At 33.9% G+C, this 14946-nt stretch overlaps 1 protein-coding gene across 3 annotated transcripts in view; it reads left to right on the forward strand.

The window, feature by feature from the left end:
• Positions 1-13776, forward strand: part of LOC148616017 (protein-glutamine gamma-glutamyltransferase K-like) — a 31009-nt gene extending 17233 nt beyond the window's left edge. For all 3 annotated transcript variants that reach the window (XM_088582642.1, XM_088582641.1, XM_088582640.1), the window contains exons 5-15: positions 903-1021; positions 1550-1657; positions 3341-3518; positions 4167-4302; positions 5415-5518; positions 5977-6092; positions 9137-9260; positions 10031-10318; positions 10880-11040; positions 11643-11779; positions 13489-13776. In XM_088582642.1, the coding sequence (XP_088438768.1) occupies positions 903-1021; positions 1550-1657; positions 3341-3518; positions 4167-4302; positions 5415-5518; positions 5977-6092; positions 9137-9260; positions 10031-10318; positions 10880-11040; positions 11643-11779; positions 13489-13666 (1649 nt within the window). In that variant the 3' untranslated portion in view covers positions 13667-13776. The remainder of the gene's footprint in view (positions 1-902; positions 1022-1549; positions 1658-3340; positions 3519-4166; positions 4303-5414; positions 5519-5976; positions 6093-9136; positions 9261-10030; positions 10319-10879; positions 11041-11642; positions 11780-13488) is intronic.
• The last annotated feature ends 1170 nt before the right edge of the window (positions 13777-14946 follow it).

Raw genomic sequence — 14946 nt, forward strand, 5'->3', positions numbered from 1 at the left:
GAGCAATTTAGACTCCTGGGATCCTCTGTTAAAATTACTAAATTAAATTCATCTACACAACAATCTATTTTATATCAGAAAGGAATGAGCTAGTCTGGACATATGGTATTTACTAATGAGCAATACTACACAATAATGCCTGCTTCAAATATCGAAAATGGAGTTAACACATTATTTGCTAATGTATATGACGTTATCAATAAATTGTCCCTCACTGGGATGTGATAATGCCTTCAACATTCAATTTGATAATGTCCTCACCTTTGACTCGAAGATTTGTCGACTTTTCTGGCAATATCTCTGTCTTTTGCTCAGTCAATTTATCATGATAGTGTCCTCAACAGAAGCAACTATTGTATAAATACACAAAAACAATGAATCACCATAACATCAAGTGTTATTTCATATCAGTGAATAATCAGTTATTTCAATTGGATAAAACCTTTTCACGTGCTATTAATTAACCTGCAGTATAAAGTTTTAGCAGTCAATACCATATGTTGAAATTGCCCGCGGTCATGATCACACCGTGGTAATGCCCGGTTACGAATTTAGAGTTAGTTACAGCCCCTTATTAAAACGCATTCGTGATCAAGCAGTTGTCAATGTAAATATGCAAAAACACGATTTGCATGACTTTCTGAAAAAAAATCGAGGATATTGTTCCTCAATGAAATAAACAAAATAGATGGTAATGAACTGGTCAATATCGTGATATTTAGACTGCCCGTAAGACAGTGGTATTGACTGCGGCAGCGATAATGACCTTGCCTAATGCTCGGTCATTATCATGGTCTTAGTCAATACCACTGTCCTGTGGGCAGTCTAAATATCACGATATTGACCAGTTTATCGACAACTATTATATAATTCAATATATGGTAAATGTTTATCTCTACTAGATGATTCGGTTTATATGGAGGAAAAAGTGGCTAGAGAAGAATACGTCTTGAATGACTCTGGATTAATCTGGGTCGGTAGCAAATGGAGAAATCGGGGAAAACCGTGGAATTTTGGTCAGGTATGTGAAGAGGCAAATACTGTGAACTATCAACATTGATAATATAGTAATATTTCAGTACGTAAAAATATTTGTTCTCGTTTTCAGGGATGTTGCAACACAACCTTGTGTTTGTCTGTCAGTCTATATCACCCTATACACATTCTAGAATCTTAATTTTGACCAAACATGATACTTCAAGTGATCATCTCTTTTTGCCAGTGAATACCAAGCTTTATGACACCTTAGTTCTGGTTTTCTGTTCGTTAGGAAAACATCATCATTGAAAAGATCCAAAACTGGCAATTGTAAAAGTCTGGCTTGCGTGACGTTTATAACAATTTTATGGCTCATCCATACATTAAAAATTTCAATCAAGGCAATTTTAGTTAAATAACTAAATATGGTTTATTTTCATATCCACCGAATAGAAGTATTACCATGTGTTGTTCAACCAATCGTAATCTTCTTGGTCTACAGTACACAATATTTTTTTTTAAATTTGAAATAATTGTACTTTGATTTTAAATGCCTGTTTGATGTCTTCAGTTCGATTCCCCTGTTTTGGAGGCTGTATTCTATTTACTAGACCTAGCAGAACTATCTGATGAAGCTAGAAACAACCCAATTTCTATTGTTAGAACTATATCAGCTTATGTAAGTTTATTTGTGCCAAATATCAGCTAAACATTACAAAATGGTGAACAATGGAACTATTTAAATTCGTTATTACTCAATAACGTGACCAGAAAGTAGAAACAGACAACAGATATGATTTACATACACAATGTACGAAACCGAATAAAATAGATTACATATAAAATTGAAAAGAAGGAAAACAAGACGTAACAAAAAAGTTAAAACACTAGCAATATCAACTCCCACACAAAACCGGAAGTGATATTAGGTTCTCCGTAAGGGTAAACATGTCCTGCTCCGCCAGCGGCACCCATCATATTTCAAGTTTAATTTGGAAATAGTCTAAGAACAATAATGCTGCTCCTCAACACGAGTCACAAAGGGGTCCAACCAAAAAAACAATTCACATTTGGGCAATAACATTTCATTTAACGAAGTATCCTTATGTATATTAAGTAACTAATGCGGACATGATAGAAAATTATCCAAATTAGACAAATTTAATTTTAAAAGATTATCAAATGTCACCATGAAATATGGGGCAATTACAACTTTATATGTAAAATCGCCGGAACATCATATGATCTTGAACTTGATCAAACATAGCACTAAATCAAGTTGAAAAAATAAGGTCAGGTAAAGAATTTAAAAGAATATTTCAAAAGTATCTAAGGAAGTGATATGAACCATTGTGAATAATGAAGAAATAACTATACCTGAATAATGAAGAAATATCTATGCTGTGTGTACATAAACTGTTAAAGAAAAAGTTGCTCTTTGTTCCAAAACAATATTATACTTTATTTAGCTCTCAGTTTCTTAGAAGATGTATTTATTTTGTGACCAAGTTGGTCTTGATGGAATATGTTGGGCCAAAGAAAAACACGATTGTGTAATTTTGTTTTAATTAGTATATAGAAGGCATTGAAAAGATCTACAAAATAAGAACTACGAGACATATTAATACACATACAAAATAAATCAATTATCAAATATATGCAAAATATAGAAAATTATTGCAAATATTTAAACAAACTGCATCAATCAATTCGACACAAATTGTACATAAATAGGATACTCACAATTAAAGTACTAAAACTAACCTGTAAAATTTATTTTAAGTACTCACTATAAGGAATCGTGGTATCAAATCAACTTAATACATCTAATAAAATGAAACTTTGAAATACAAAAAAGCTTTAACATGCGAAGTGCCAGTGCGAAAAATGAAAAGTAAGTAAATGGAAAAATGAACATCATAAATACCTTATCTGCTGGCTATACTGCTTTCAACTATACACACATGTACATCTTGGCCATTAAATTCCACATTGAAATACCGTACAAAACTGTATTTAACCCAATAAAATACTACTCACGAGTGGAAAATTTAGAAGGTCAACCGCTAAGTATATTTTAACCTATAACAGTCAGTAAGCAGATGTTGGGCACAATGTGAAGAATTGAAGCATATAATAACTCACACCAATGTAGAGAACAGATCAAATTTAATGAAATATAATGTAAAACATAATTATTAAACTTATGAAAATAAGCTTGTCGAAATTTTTTTTGGATTAAGCAAAAGTCTTTACTTACCCAAGGTGTGACAACATGTTTTTTCTCATTTTATGTACCACAATAATGTTAAACTATACACAATGAGTTTTCTTTTTATTTAAGTTTTTGGTATGTTTTAAGGCAAACAGTATGGATAATGATGGGATATTAGAAGGAAGATGGACAGCAGACTATCCAGAGGACTGTACTCGGCCTACAGCATGGACTGGTAGTGTGGCCATTATCAGAGAATACATGGAGAAGAAAGAATCCGTTAGATATGGTCAATGCTGGGTGTTTTCTGGATTAACAACTACATGTAAGGATGCGTACGCTGGCCTATATTATTGTGAAGCAGTCATAGTCAGATGTGTCTGTCCAAACACAATGTCACACAAAGTTTTATTTGGTCCGTCAAAAGCTTTCACATTTACTTGTTGTACATACATGGTAAAATGTCATAATATACATTTCGATCAGACAGATAAAGTTGGAGAAATACATGACCATATTTATTTAATGTTCACATCTGTTAGATCTCTTTCCTGTCATATTGGTCTTTTAAAACTGTGCTGCAGTTAGAATAATATTAGCAGGTAGCAGGTACATGTAGCCTGTTTCCTTTTCAACCGATGGAGTGCTGTACATGCATTGAGATGACATTTTTCATCCAAGTGGGGTTGTTGTCTCTTTGACATAATCACCATATCTATTCTCCTTATTTTGCTTATAAGTTAGAATGAATTTGAAAGTAAATTAGTTTCGATTTTTGATATATTACAATAACTTATTATAACATGTTAATTGGAGTTTGTGGTCCGATTTTGAAGGCTGTTATAATGTATTTAAGATGCGTAAATACGCCCGCGTGTACAAGCTCTGTAGAGCTTTTTAACTGGTTTACTGTACTTTTGTTTTGTAGTACTTAGATTTGTTGGTATTCCAATACTGTCCTTTTGTTTTGCAGTACTTAGATCTGTTGGTATTCCAACAAGGTCTGTCACTACCTTTGAATCAGCCCATGATACAGACTGTAGTATGACGATAGACAGACACTATAATAAAGATGGCGAACCTTTAGACTATCTTGATGATTCGGTGTGGTTAGTATCGTAGTTTCTCATTACTTTCATAGACTATTGTATTAAATGATTGCATTTTAGTGTATGTTTGGGAATTTTTAATGATGGAGGTTCCGAACTGTAAAGAAATAGTGCATCTTGCAGTTATATTTTTCATTTTTGATACCCACTCTTTTTTTGTCATTAAATACTTTTAAGAATTGACAACACAAAGATTGAACTATATAAACTCATTGCTTATAACGATGGTTCATTCATGTTAGTCCAGCCCCAAACGTTTCTTTTGTTTTAGTTTAAGTTTTCAATTGGTTTATATAAAAGTTTCAATGTATAGTTCCAATAGGAGCCTTTTAGAAAACAAGAAACAGAAATAAACACTTCCATGAGTTACGCGTATCTATCACTTGGGGAAAAGTGTATGACAGATCCGATTTTTTTATGTGATTCGTGCATAGTGTTCCATGTGCAAGGAGAAGTACTTTTTTGTCTTAAGAATCAGACAAAATGTGTATAAGGTGTGGCACATTGATTTTATTGCATCACCTAAGTATGTATACCTCATAAACTCCAGAAATAATCATCAAAGTGTTTGTAAAATTTGCCTTTTTGAAGATATGGATAGGTTAAATTTATTCGAAATGCACTATGGTAAATTGTGGGTACGTTTTCATAGACTTATTTCCTACATATGATCAAGCAAAGAATATCTATGTCACAGATACTTCGGGATAGATTTAAATAGCTTTTCTGTTGTTATCTAGATGCATGAATGTAATTTGAAGTTAAAAGAACTAAATTGAGAAAATTGATGTGCCACCCGTTGCCTGATTTTTACACAAATTTGTACTTGAATAACTAAGTACATGGACAAAAGAACATTGAAAGTACAAAAAAATCAGTAGCACCACACTAAAAAACCAAGTACTACACACAGAAAAATAAAACACTTATTACCAGGGGTGTACTGTATTGTATAAAGGTAATTTTGTGTAGTTACTTACATGCATCATTTTTTGCATGTCTTTCGGTTTTGTGGATACAAAATGTATATTGTGAACTTAGCATGAAGTTGTGTGGGAAGGGATTAGACATAGTGCCATAGCTCTTTCATTCTACATTTTAACTATTTTAAGGAATTTTCATGTGTGGAATGAATCTTGGTTTAAACGTTATGATTTACCTGATGGTTATGATGGTTGGCAGGCTCATGATGGTACTCCTCAAGAACTTAGCGAAGGTAGGCATCATTCTGTCATGAGGAACTTCTTTAAGGAAAAGTATTCAGTACATACGTTTCTGTATAATAAAATGTACATTCTAATAGCCTGACTTTTTATAGTTTTGGATACTTCTCTTCCTGTTGATGAGAGATTCTTTAGCAGCAGTTTATTGAGGCACAGATACACATTTTCCCTTTTTCAACGGCATATTCATGGCCTTGCCGTAATGCAGGCTTATTTTTTTATCCAATACCAACAATTTAAAAGATTCAACGACGAATAATTTGGGATTTGAGTACTCCTGTTTGTTAGGAGTGTTTAAACTATGTTCTAAGTTAAAAATATATTACTGTTAAATTAGAATAATAATTGAAGAAGTTAGATTGCCTAGATCAAGTTTATTATTCGTTGTTCTAATTAAAATGCACAAAGATCATGTGTACTTGGAAATTTATAATTATTATATACTTAAAAGGTATAATGAGGTGTGGTCCAGCTCCATTACGTGCCATTAAGGAGGGACACGTGTACCTGAACTATGATGTGGGTTTTATATATTCTGAGGTCAATGGCGACAGGATTGTTTGGGAGGTAAATCACTATATTGTTAGCTCCCAAGACCAGAAGTTTTCACATATATCTCCAAAACCTTTAGGTATAACATAATTCTGACATGTGGGTAAAGTGTTCGGCCTGGTGAGATCTATCTGTGGACAAATTTTCGTGTAAATCTATTAAGCAGTGTTGGAGTTGTTGTCCCTTTTCAATGTTTTTGTGGTACTTTTAATGTTATCACTTTCAAAAATATTCTCCTCAGAATAACTGGACATAATTCAATGAAAATTGATATGATTGCTCCTTAGGATAAAGCGATAGGTATTTCTAACCAAGAAAAAACATGGCCGCTCTTGCAAAAAAGGTTGCATCCGGGTGAACAATTCAGGCTCTTCAGAGACAAGAACTAGTTTTTACTTGCGATGTGATAAGGATCTAGTTAAATACAATATTCATATGTATGCATATCCCCTTTATAACAATAACAGAGAACTTGCTGTAAATTAATGCTTCCTATGTCAATTGTGAAAAGAACCTGAAACCATTTTCCCCACAATTCTGACCACAAGTAGGGTCAATTTAAAAAAAATATGTCCGTAATATTCATTAGAATTTGTAGTAAAAACCCTTATTGCTCCCAAAAATACAAATTTGTGAAAATTCAAATATAGTAATCCAGAGTCAAGATTCTAGCGGAAATCAAACGGATGTAATTGAGGGACAAAGATCAGACTGGGAAAATAGATACATACAACCAAGAACATGAAATAGCCAAAATAATACCCAGAAATCAACAGAAGTAAATGAGCAACTCGGACTTCACGAAAAACTGAGAATATGGACCAGGTGCACCGGAAGGGTAAGCGTCCTCTGCCTTTCTGAACATACCTGCCAAATTGCTCATAAGAAGCCAAGTCCGGGATAGACGAAAGAAGAAAGAAAAACTACGACACACCGAACAAATCGGTTCTCGTGGTACAGATGGATACACGGTAACGACCCATGAGTCCATGATGACGACCATAAAACTTCTGTACTGGTGACTTCAATCTGGTAGCAACATAACCCTGTTCTAGAAGCACAATTGTAAGAAGTCTAACGGGATATGAAAAGTCTGTGTAGTTACAGCAAGATCTGGCGTAATCTCTCAGTACTAATGATCCACGAGCAGTGGCATCGACCTAGTGAATATACAATAAAAAATACCAATCATACTATGTAAATATAGCAAATTTCAATATGCTATACAAGTGTTTCAAGGGGAAACTTCTCATCGGCAGCATAAGCATCAAATATCTAGGAAGGTCTTAAATCCTATAACTTGTGTAAAAAAAGTGCTCCAACCTACAAGCGAGAGGTTCTACCTGTTGCAATACAAGGAATGAACCTCATTGTTTTAGGTAGAATGAAATTCGAAATACTGCGAATTATCCTAAATATGATTAATAAAGAGTAATGAAGGGAACCAAGACACCTTGAACAAAGGAGTTTTCATGGTGCAGATGGATACGCCGTAACGATCCACGAGTTCATGATGACGACCAGCAGAAGCTTAATCGTAAGAAGTCTAGCACGATAAAAAAAAAGTCGGCGTAGTTACGGCAAGCTCTGGTATGACGTATGAGTTGTGATGTGAAAAATCCATGCGGCAGGTGCTGAAGGGATGTTGTCACAGATGAAAGGAAAGTTGACAATACGGAATGAAAAGTCGTTGCGTTTGTTACATAGTTTGAACATTAATTTTCCTTTTTATCGATCTCTATTAAAGTGTATGTCAAGATATGAGGCTGACTTCATTGTATCTGTAGTATCTTCCTTTATCTCAAGTTCTTTGGGGAAGATGAGATGTATAAAATTCGGTAAATTATGATTGTTTCTGTCGGAGGAACAGTACAACAATTATCATTCGACATTTTTGCATTATGTGGAACTTTTTGAGTCGGTATTTTCTTTATGAAGCACCATTGCAACCATACCAATGCGTTATGTGATATAAGACAAACATATCCTTTATTAGTGCAAGATGGTTGGTAATGTGCTTTAAGATGAAAATGGAACTTTTTATGAAAAAAAAATAAAACAATTTAGTAGCTTATTACAACACAACTTTAATGTAGTTTTCGTTGCCCAATTGACATTACAGTCGTATTAATTCAGTTATTCACTGTTAAATTAAAGGTTGTTAGTTCGAACCAGACCTTTGCTATTTTTATTTTGTTTGTGTTTTTGGTTAAAATGCTATTGTTGTAGTGTTATTTCTCAGTTTTGGTCATTGATTAGTCTCATTTGTCATAGGGCAGTTCGTATTGTTATATATTTCCAGATTTCTGATAGGATAAATGTACAATTTTCATCTCAAAGATATTTTATTTGTATCATGTGAGTTAGAACTTTTGAATTTTGGATACTAAAATCATATGGAATTACCATTATATTTTTACTGTCTATCTGAGAAAAAATCATTGCATGGTGTACACAAAGCTGCCATGCAGGTTATTTTCAAGTGTGCACCACAGGCATCGAAAATATATTACAGTCATCAGCAAAAAAAATGGTTGTGCAAAAATCGTTTTATCTTGCCAGCTTTTACTCCGACAATTATGAAAGTTTCCTGGCTAGCTTTCCAAACTGTTGGAATATGGAGACATATTATTTTCATATACATGTACATGTATTGATTTGAGTTACCTGCTATCTTTTTTTTCTGTTCTATTTTGGAAAAGTAGTAAATATCAAAAGATTATTATTGTTTTCATTAACAGAAATGGAGGGAAACATCTTGAAATTGGCAATAAATAGCAAACATTAAAAAATGTGCACATGAATCACACTTTTCTTTCTACTTCCATTTGCTTATTGGCTAATAAAGTAAAAAGAGACGTGCTTGAATACTTCACCTAAATGGCTTAATTAGTTGGCTTGTGTATCAGTATACTAGATGTACATGAACGAAAATTCTTATGGGCAAGTACATTGGACAAAAATATGTCCGTCTTAGTAGAAAAATTTGTGTTAAAAATAAAATTAGTATACAATTGAATGTGGTACAGTGCTGTAATGGTTATGATGTCATTCAACAGGTAGACGAGGGAACTATGGAAGTACAAACTATAGACAAACGATCTGTCGGATGGTTCATTAGTACAAAAGCTAAGGACAGTGACGATGTAGAAATACTTGATAATCAATATAAATATCCTGAATGTAAGTAAATGAACAATGTAGAGTTACTTGGTTGCAATTTGTTTCGATTTTCTGTGAAGTTTGATTAGAAGAAAGTTTTTTTTTCTCCGTTCTCCATCTCTCTAAATAACACTACGCTCAAATATCGTTTAAAAACATTGTTAAAAAACATACAGTTTCTTTTGTATCTACTCAATGTCAGTGGCATATCCAGATTGGGTGCAGGGGGTTGGCATCCCCCTTTTTATTGGAAACTTTGTCATTTTCATGTGTATAAATGACAAAAAATGGCAATTAATGTCCTCCCATCCCCTTTTTTCTGAGAAACTTCAGCTGGCACCCCTCCATTTCAAAGTGTCTGAATCCGGCCCTGAGTGTCTGTTTATCCTGTTTATCCTCGACCGAAAACTATATTTTGTTCATTTTTATAGTGACATTGGGAGCCAAAATCGGTAGTTTTCATCGAGGTTTTGGGGTGTCGTAACATTTTCATTGCAAGACTTTAACTAAAATGTATAACAAGAATAGGCATGGTGTATATGTCCAAGAGGAAAAACCCACTGGGATGAAAATGTCGGCCCAAGGCCACCGATTGGTCTTCAATGAATTGATATTTTTTGTCTACTGGAATAAAGCAGTCAGGGGTGGACAAGGCGTTAAAAACCTAATAATTTGATTTGCATGGAATCTTGATTTTCACCATTTAAACATTTTATCTTAAATCCTGAACGCTATTCTAATTATTCATGTAACGCATGTCGCCGACATTCTATCTGCTCTAATGTTCCAAGTTTCAGAGGAGGAGCGAAGAGTAGCTAAGTTTGTTAGTAGATTCAGCACTCGTCGTAAAGAAAATATATACAAACTGGAATCAAAGAGAGAAATAGAATTCAACATTGTTACTCCTGACAACGCGATGGTTGGAGAGGATTTTGTAATTTATGGTTCAATTAAAAACATATCAGAAGAAAAGAGAAGCATTGTTGTGAAAACTACTCTCGTCAACTCATACTACACTGGTTTGTCAGGAAAGCGGGTTAAAAGTTGGAAAATGGAAGAAACCATTGAAGCCGGAGAAGGTAAAAGATATACAAATATACATATTTGTAGATTGCACTCAATTTTGTATTACGATCAAATACGACGAGACTAAAGCTTCGAGATGAAATAGCATCACATGTCTCTTTGACATCAGGTCTAAATTTATTTTAATGTAAAGCCATTTAATTGTTAACGTTTGAGATTCTGCTGGAGATGCAAGCAATAATCAGAAGCTCACAATGGTTGTACCGAAAAATTCTTTTGTATATATTTTATTTTCACATTTTTTATACGCCTAAGACGGGACGTATTGTGGTATACCGTTGTCTGTCCGTCCGTCGTCAACACTTCGAAAAATAACTCAAAAACACTTTCACCTACTTTTATGGAACTTTGATGAAATGTCCATATCTATTGACATAAGGTCCCCTTCAATTTTTATAAATTTCAGATTATTCGTTTCCGTGTAATGAATGAGGGTATTTGACAGGGCTCACAGTATTTCTAGTTGATCATATAAATTCATTAAAAGCATAAGGACAAATTAAAAGGGCAACTGGCGTATCATGGGCTTAAAGCGCAGCTCTTCATTGTTTTAGAAAAGAAAATAGAGATTCCAGTTTCATACAAAGAATATGGTTCTACAATGAATCCTGAAGGAAGATTTCAGATATTTGTTAATGGGAAGAATAAATCTACAGGCAGAATGCACGCATCTGAGTTGGCTTTCACATTGAATAAACCAGAGCTGATATTAGATGTACGTTTTTATAGGTCTATGTTTAATTTTGATTAAAACTGGGTTGGTAAGTAAGTAATGTTAAATGAAGATTTAGATGTAGCTCCGATATAAAGAAACTTTTAAGATTCTTTGAAATGGGCTCTTTCGACAAAAAGAAAACGGCTTAAAATGTCAAAATATATATCTTTTCTTGTATATTTGATGAATAAATACGTGCTGTTGTTGCATTTGCGAACATATGCTCTGAATTCTCAAAAACACTATGCCGAAGGATACAAACTTATTATGATCGGTATCAAAATGAAAGTAAGAAAACCAAGCATCCAAAGCAATTCAACAAAACTTCAGGGTCAGGGAATAAAAGGGTACATGTATTAACTTAATAGGAACAAAAATGAATAGCTACATGTACCCTATTACATGTATAACTACATGTATGTAAAACCTAAAGGTAAATATTTTGATAGTTGCTTAAGAATATTTTCACATATTTCAGCATTTTTCCTATTTTTGAAAACAGGGAGCTTTTTATACTCGGTCAACAAGTAAAGTCTATTTTATTAGACATCAGTCGAATCTTTGCAAATCATTTCGTTAGGGAATTTAACATATCCTTTCAGGTTCCAGAGGAGGTAGAATATGGGGAGGAGACAGAAGCTACAATCACCTTTAAAAATGAAACTTGTTTCAAACTGACGCAATGTTCTTTCAATGTAGAAAGTCCTGGTGTACTTGATGCAGTCAGCTTCCTTTATTTGTAAGTATTAATACATATCAACTAACAGGTATTAAGGAGTGGGAAACTTACAATAAGTTGTTGAATAGCTTGATCTTTGGGAAGGTAAGTTTAGAATGTATTAATGTATTTAATGTAATGTATTTTTTTATTGGCTAATCATAAGCATATAGTCTATGTCTAATATAATTCCTTGTATTTGAAATGTTTTTTTCTTCGTTGGAACCTGATATTAAATTGTTATCTGTTTCCGGATGTCCATTAGTGTTGGTTATACTGCAAACACTATTTGTATGGAATGGTAAAATAATTAAGAGCAATCATATTTTTTTTTCAATTTATTCTTTCAAAATAAATATGTGAATGATGAATTAGAGAATAGTCTGCGTAAGTTAACATGTTTATTTGTGCAACAGTACTGATATGAAATCTAGGCATTGCCAATGGTAGAGTTGATTCATAGTTCAGAAAAATTTTTTCTATCTACATACACCATATTGCATGAGTCCTTTTCTATGTACCGATCTCTATTTTGGAGTTACCTTCCTGTTAAGTCCACTAAATCAAGGATGATATTAACCGGGTTTCTGTCACGTGGTCATATATTATTTGTCCAAAATTGTATCAATATGCCATGTGTACTTGTAAATCATATATTTATACACTATTCAATGTTGTATATAAATATATGATTTTAAAGTACACATATATTTATATACTATTCAATATTGTATGTGCGTGTATATTAAGGCCAGATGCAGTCCTGTACTGTCTGAGAGAAATAAAATCTTGAATATAGGGGTTTAAAAAATTCCCAACGATGTCCAAACGGTCAAATTTGCGGGAGTCGAACTCGCACCGCTGTGACATTCTACACAAAGTCAAGCGCGCTAGACCACTTGGCCATGCAGCTAGGCTGTATAAAAATATAGCTTTTCGCTGACCGAGTTATTTTTCCTTGTAGACTGATCTAGGGTTGTAACGTAGTACACGATGTATGGTTGTACGGGACAACCATCTAGGTGTTGTTATGTAGGATAGGGAATTTTTCATTCATCATCGTAGGATTAATCTAGGGTTGTAAATTAATACACGATGTATGGTAGTACGGGACAGTTCATCTAGGTAATATTATGAAGGATAGAGGATCAAATTAATGATGCATGTCACAACAAAACAATATTATACAAACATCTCAGAATGTGACGACTTGATTCGCTACAGCGATCCATCGGATCAAATTGATACAGGGAAGATAAAGTTAGCATAAAAGGTCTGAAAAATTCCCAAAGATGTTAGAACTGTCAAATTGTTTAGGCAAATTTTGGTCGTTCCCTCCGCGGGACTCGAACTCGTACCGCTATGACATCTATGGCAACACCGCCTGCACAAAGTCCAGCGCCCTAGACCAAAAGGCCAGCTAGGCTATATAAAAATATAGCTTTCGCTGGCCGGGTCATTCCTCAAGTAGGATTAATCTAGGGTTGTACATTTTGTGTAAAAACCAAATGAACTGAGACTGGTTGTGTGGTCTGTAACTGTTTCTGAACTAGAAATGAACGTGACTTTGGCGGGTAATTGGCACGTCTGAATCACCTCCTGTCTGATTTTTATAAGGACTGCTACTTAAACATTTGTACCCTTTTATAACAATCTCTGAACATTTAGAACATGACAACAATTGGGTGTTTACACTAAATGAAAAATATTGCTTATAATATTTATTTTAGGGGAACCCTCCTACCAGGAAAAGAATGGTCAGAAACTGTGAAGCTTAAACCTCGCAGGAAGTACAGAAGGAGACGTGAAATCGTGGCAGAGTTTACATCAAAGGAACTTGTCGGTGTTGAAGGCAGCGGTAAATTCAAGGTGGTAAACAAAAACCTTGACAGTGACGACGAAATCTAAATTACGTACAGTTTCCATATTGATCTCGTATTTATTTCTTATGGCGGCTAATCAATAAAACCATCCAATGTAATCTCGTATACCAAATTATATCAAATAAATTCAGAAAAGAATTCATGAGTTGTCTCTCTTTAATCGAGAATGATGTAGATTTTATGTTTTGTAATGATTTCGAAATTTCATTTTTAGGGAAGTATACTTTTACTTTATCACAAACAAATCAGTTGCACACATGTTAAATGAGGACATAAATGTCCAGCCCCTGGTAAAACAATGATAAAATGGAGTTTCCTGTTTTATTTCAAATCTAAAAGGATTTTTGAAAAGACGCAGCCTGTGTGTTGCACGAAATGTTGGTCAGAGAGCTTTCACATACATCATATTAGAATAGCAGTAAATACATGTTGTTTTGTGTTTGTTTGGTATGTACATTCCATAAAGGGAAATAACTCCCTAGAAATAATGTCTGGTCAAGTAGGAAAAGGGTGACTGTCCCAAAGGCGATCGACAGCTTATAAAAGCTTCTCTATCATTAAAGGATGTGCGTTGAATCTGTTTAAAGAGTAATCAATGGAACCAAGATTCTAGCGGAATTCGGAAGAATGTAATCTAGTGACTAAGACCAGACATGAAAAACAGACATGCACAACAAAGAACATAAAATAACCAAAATAATACATACAAAGTAACAAAAGTAAATGAGCAACTCGGACTCCACTAAAAACTGGCACCATAGACCAGGCGCACCGGTAGAGTAAGCGTCCTATTCTTTTTTAGAAACACCCGCGTAGTTGCTCATAAAAAGTTAAGTCCGGGGTTGACGAAAGATGAAAGGAAAACTATGACACGTTGAACAAATCTGTTTTCATGGTGCAGATGAATGCACTGTAACGATAAGAAATTTGTAACCCAAACAGAAAAATAATTCGATAGTGCCTTTTCCAAAATATACATATAAAGTATGTGTTTCCTTTTAAAAATACCTCCATTTGAAGTGCAGCCTGGTCACGTGCATGTTTTTCAAAAACACTCAAGTGGTCGGTACGGGTATGGTCTCCGCAATCAACAGGTCCGGAAATATTTATTGTTATACATTATTTAGGATATTATTAAAAAATTATCACAGAAACTTGAAAATTTCTGTATAATCTGTATCAGAAACTGGAAAAAAGCAGATCAAATAAAGATAGGATTAATATTTGAGCATTTTTTCTGGAACAGTCATTATGCATAAAGTATTGTTATCAATGCTATCAACATCAACATGTATTTAGTTGCTT

The sequence above is a fragment of the Perna viridis genome, chromosome 5 (genome assembly GCF_037379345.1).
Source record: "Perna viridis isolate PV_CMFRI_1.1 ecotype Kerala chromosome 5, ASM3737934v1, whole genome shotgun sequence".
In the NCBI taxonomy this organism is placed as follows: Eukaryota; Metazoa; Mollusca; class Bivalvia; order Mytilida; family Mytilidae; genus Perna; species Perna viridis.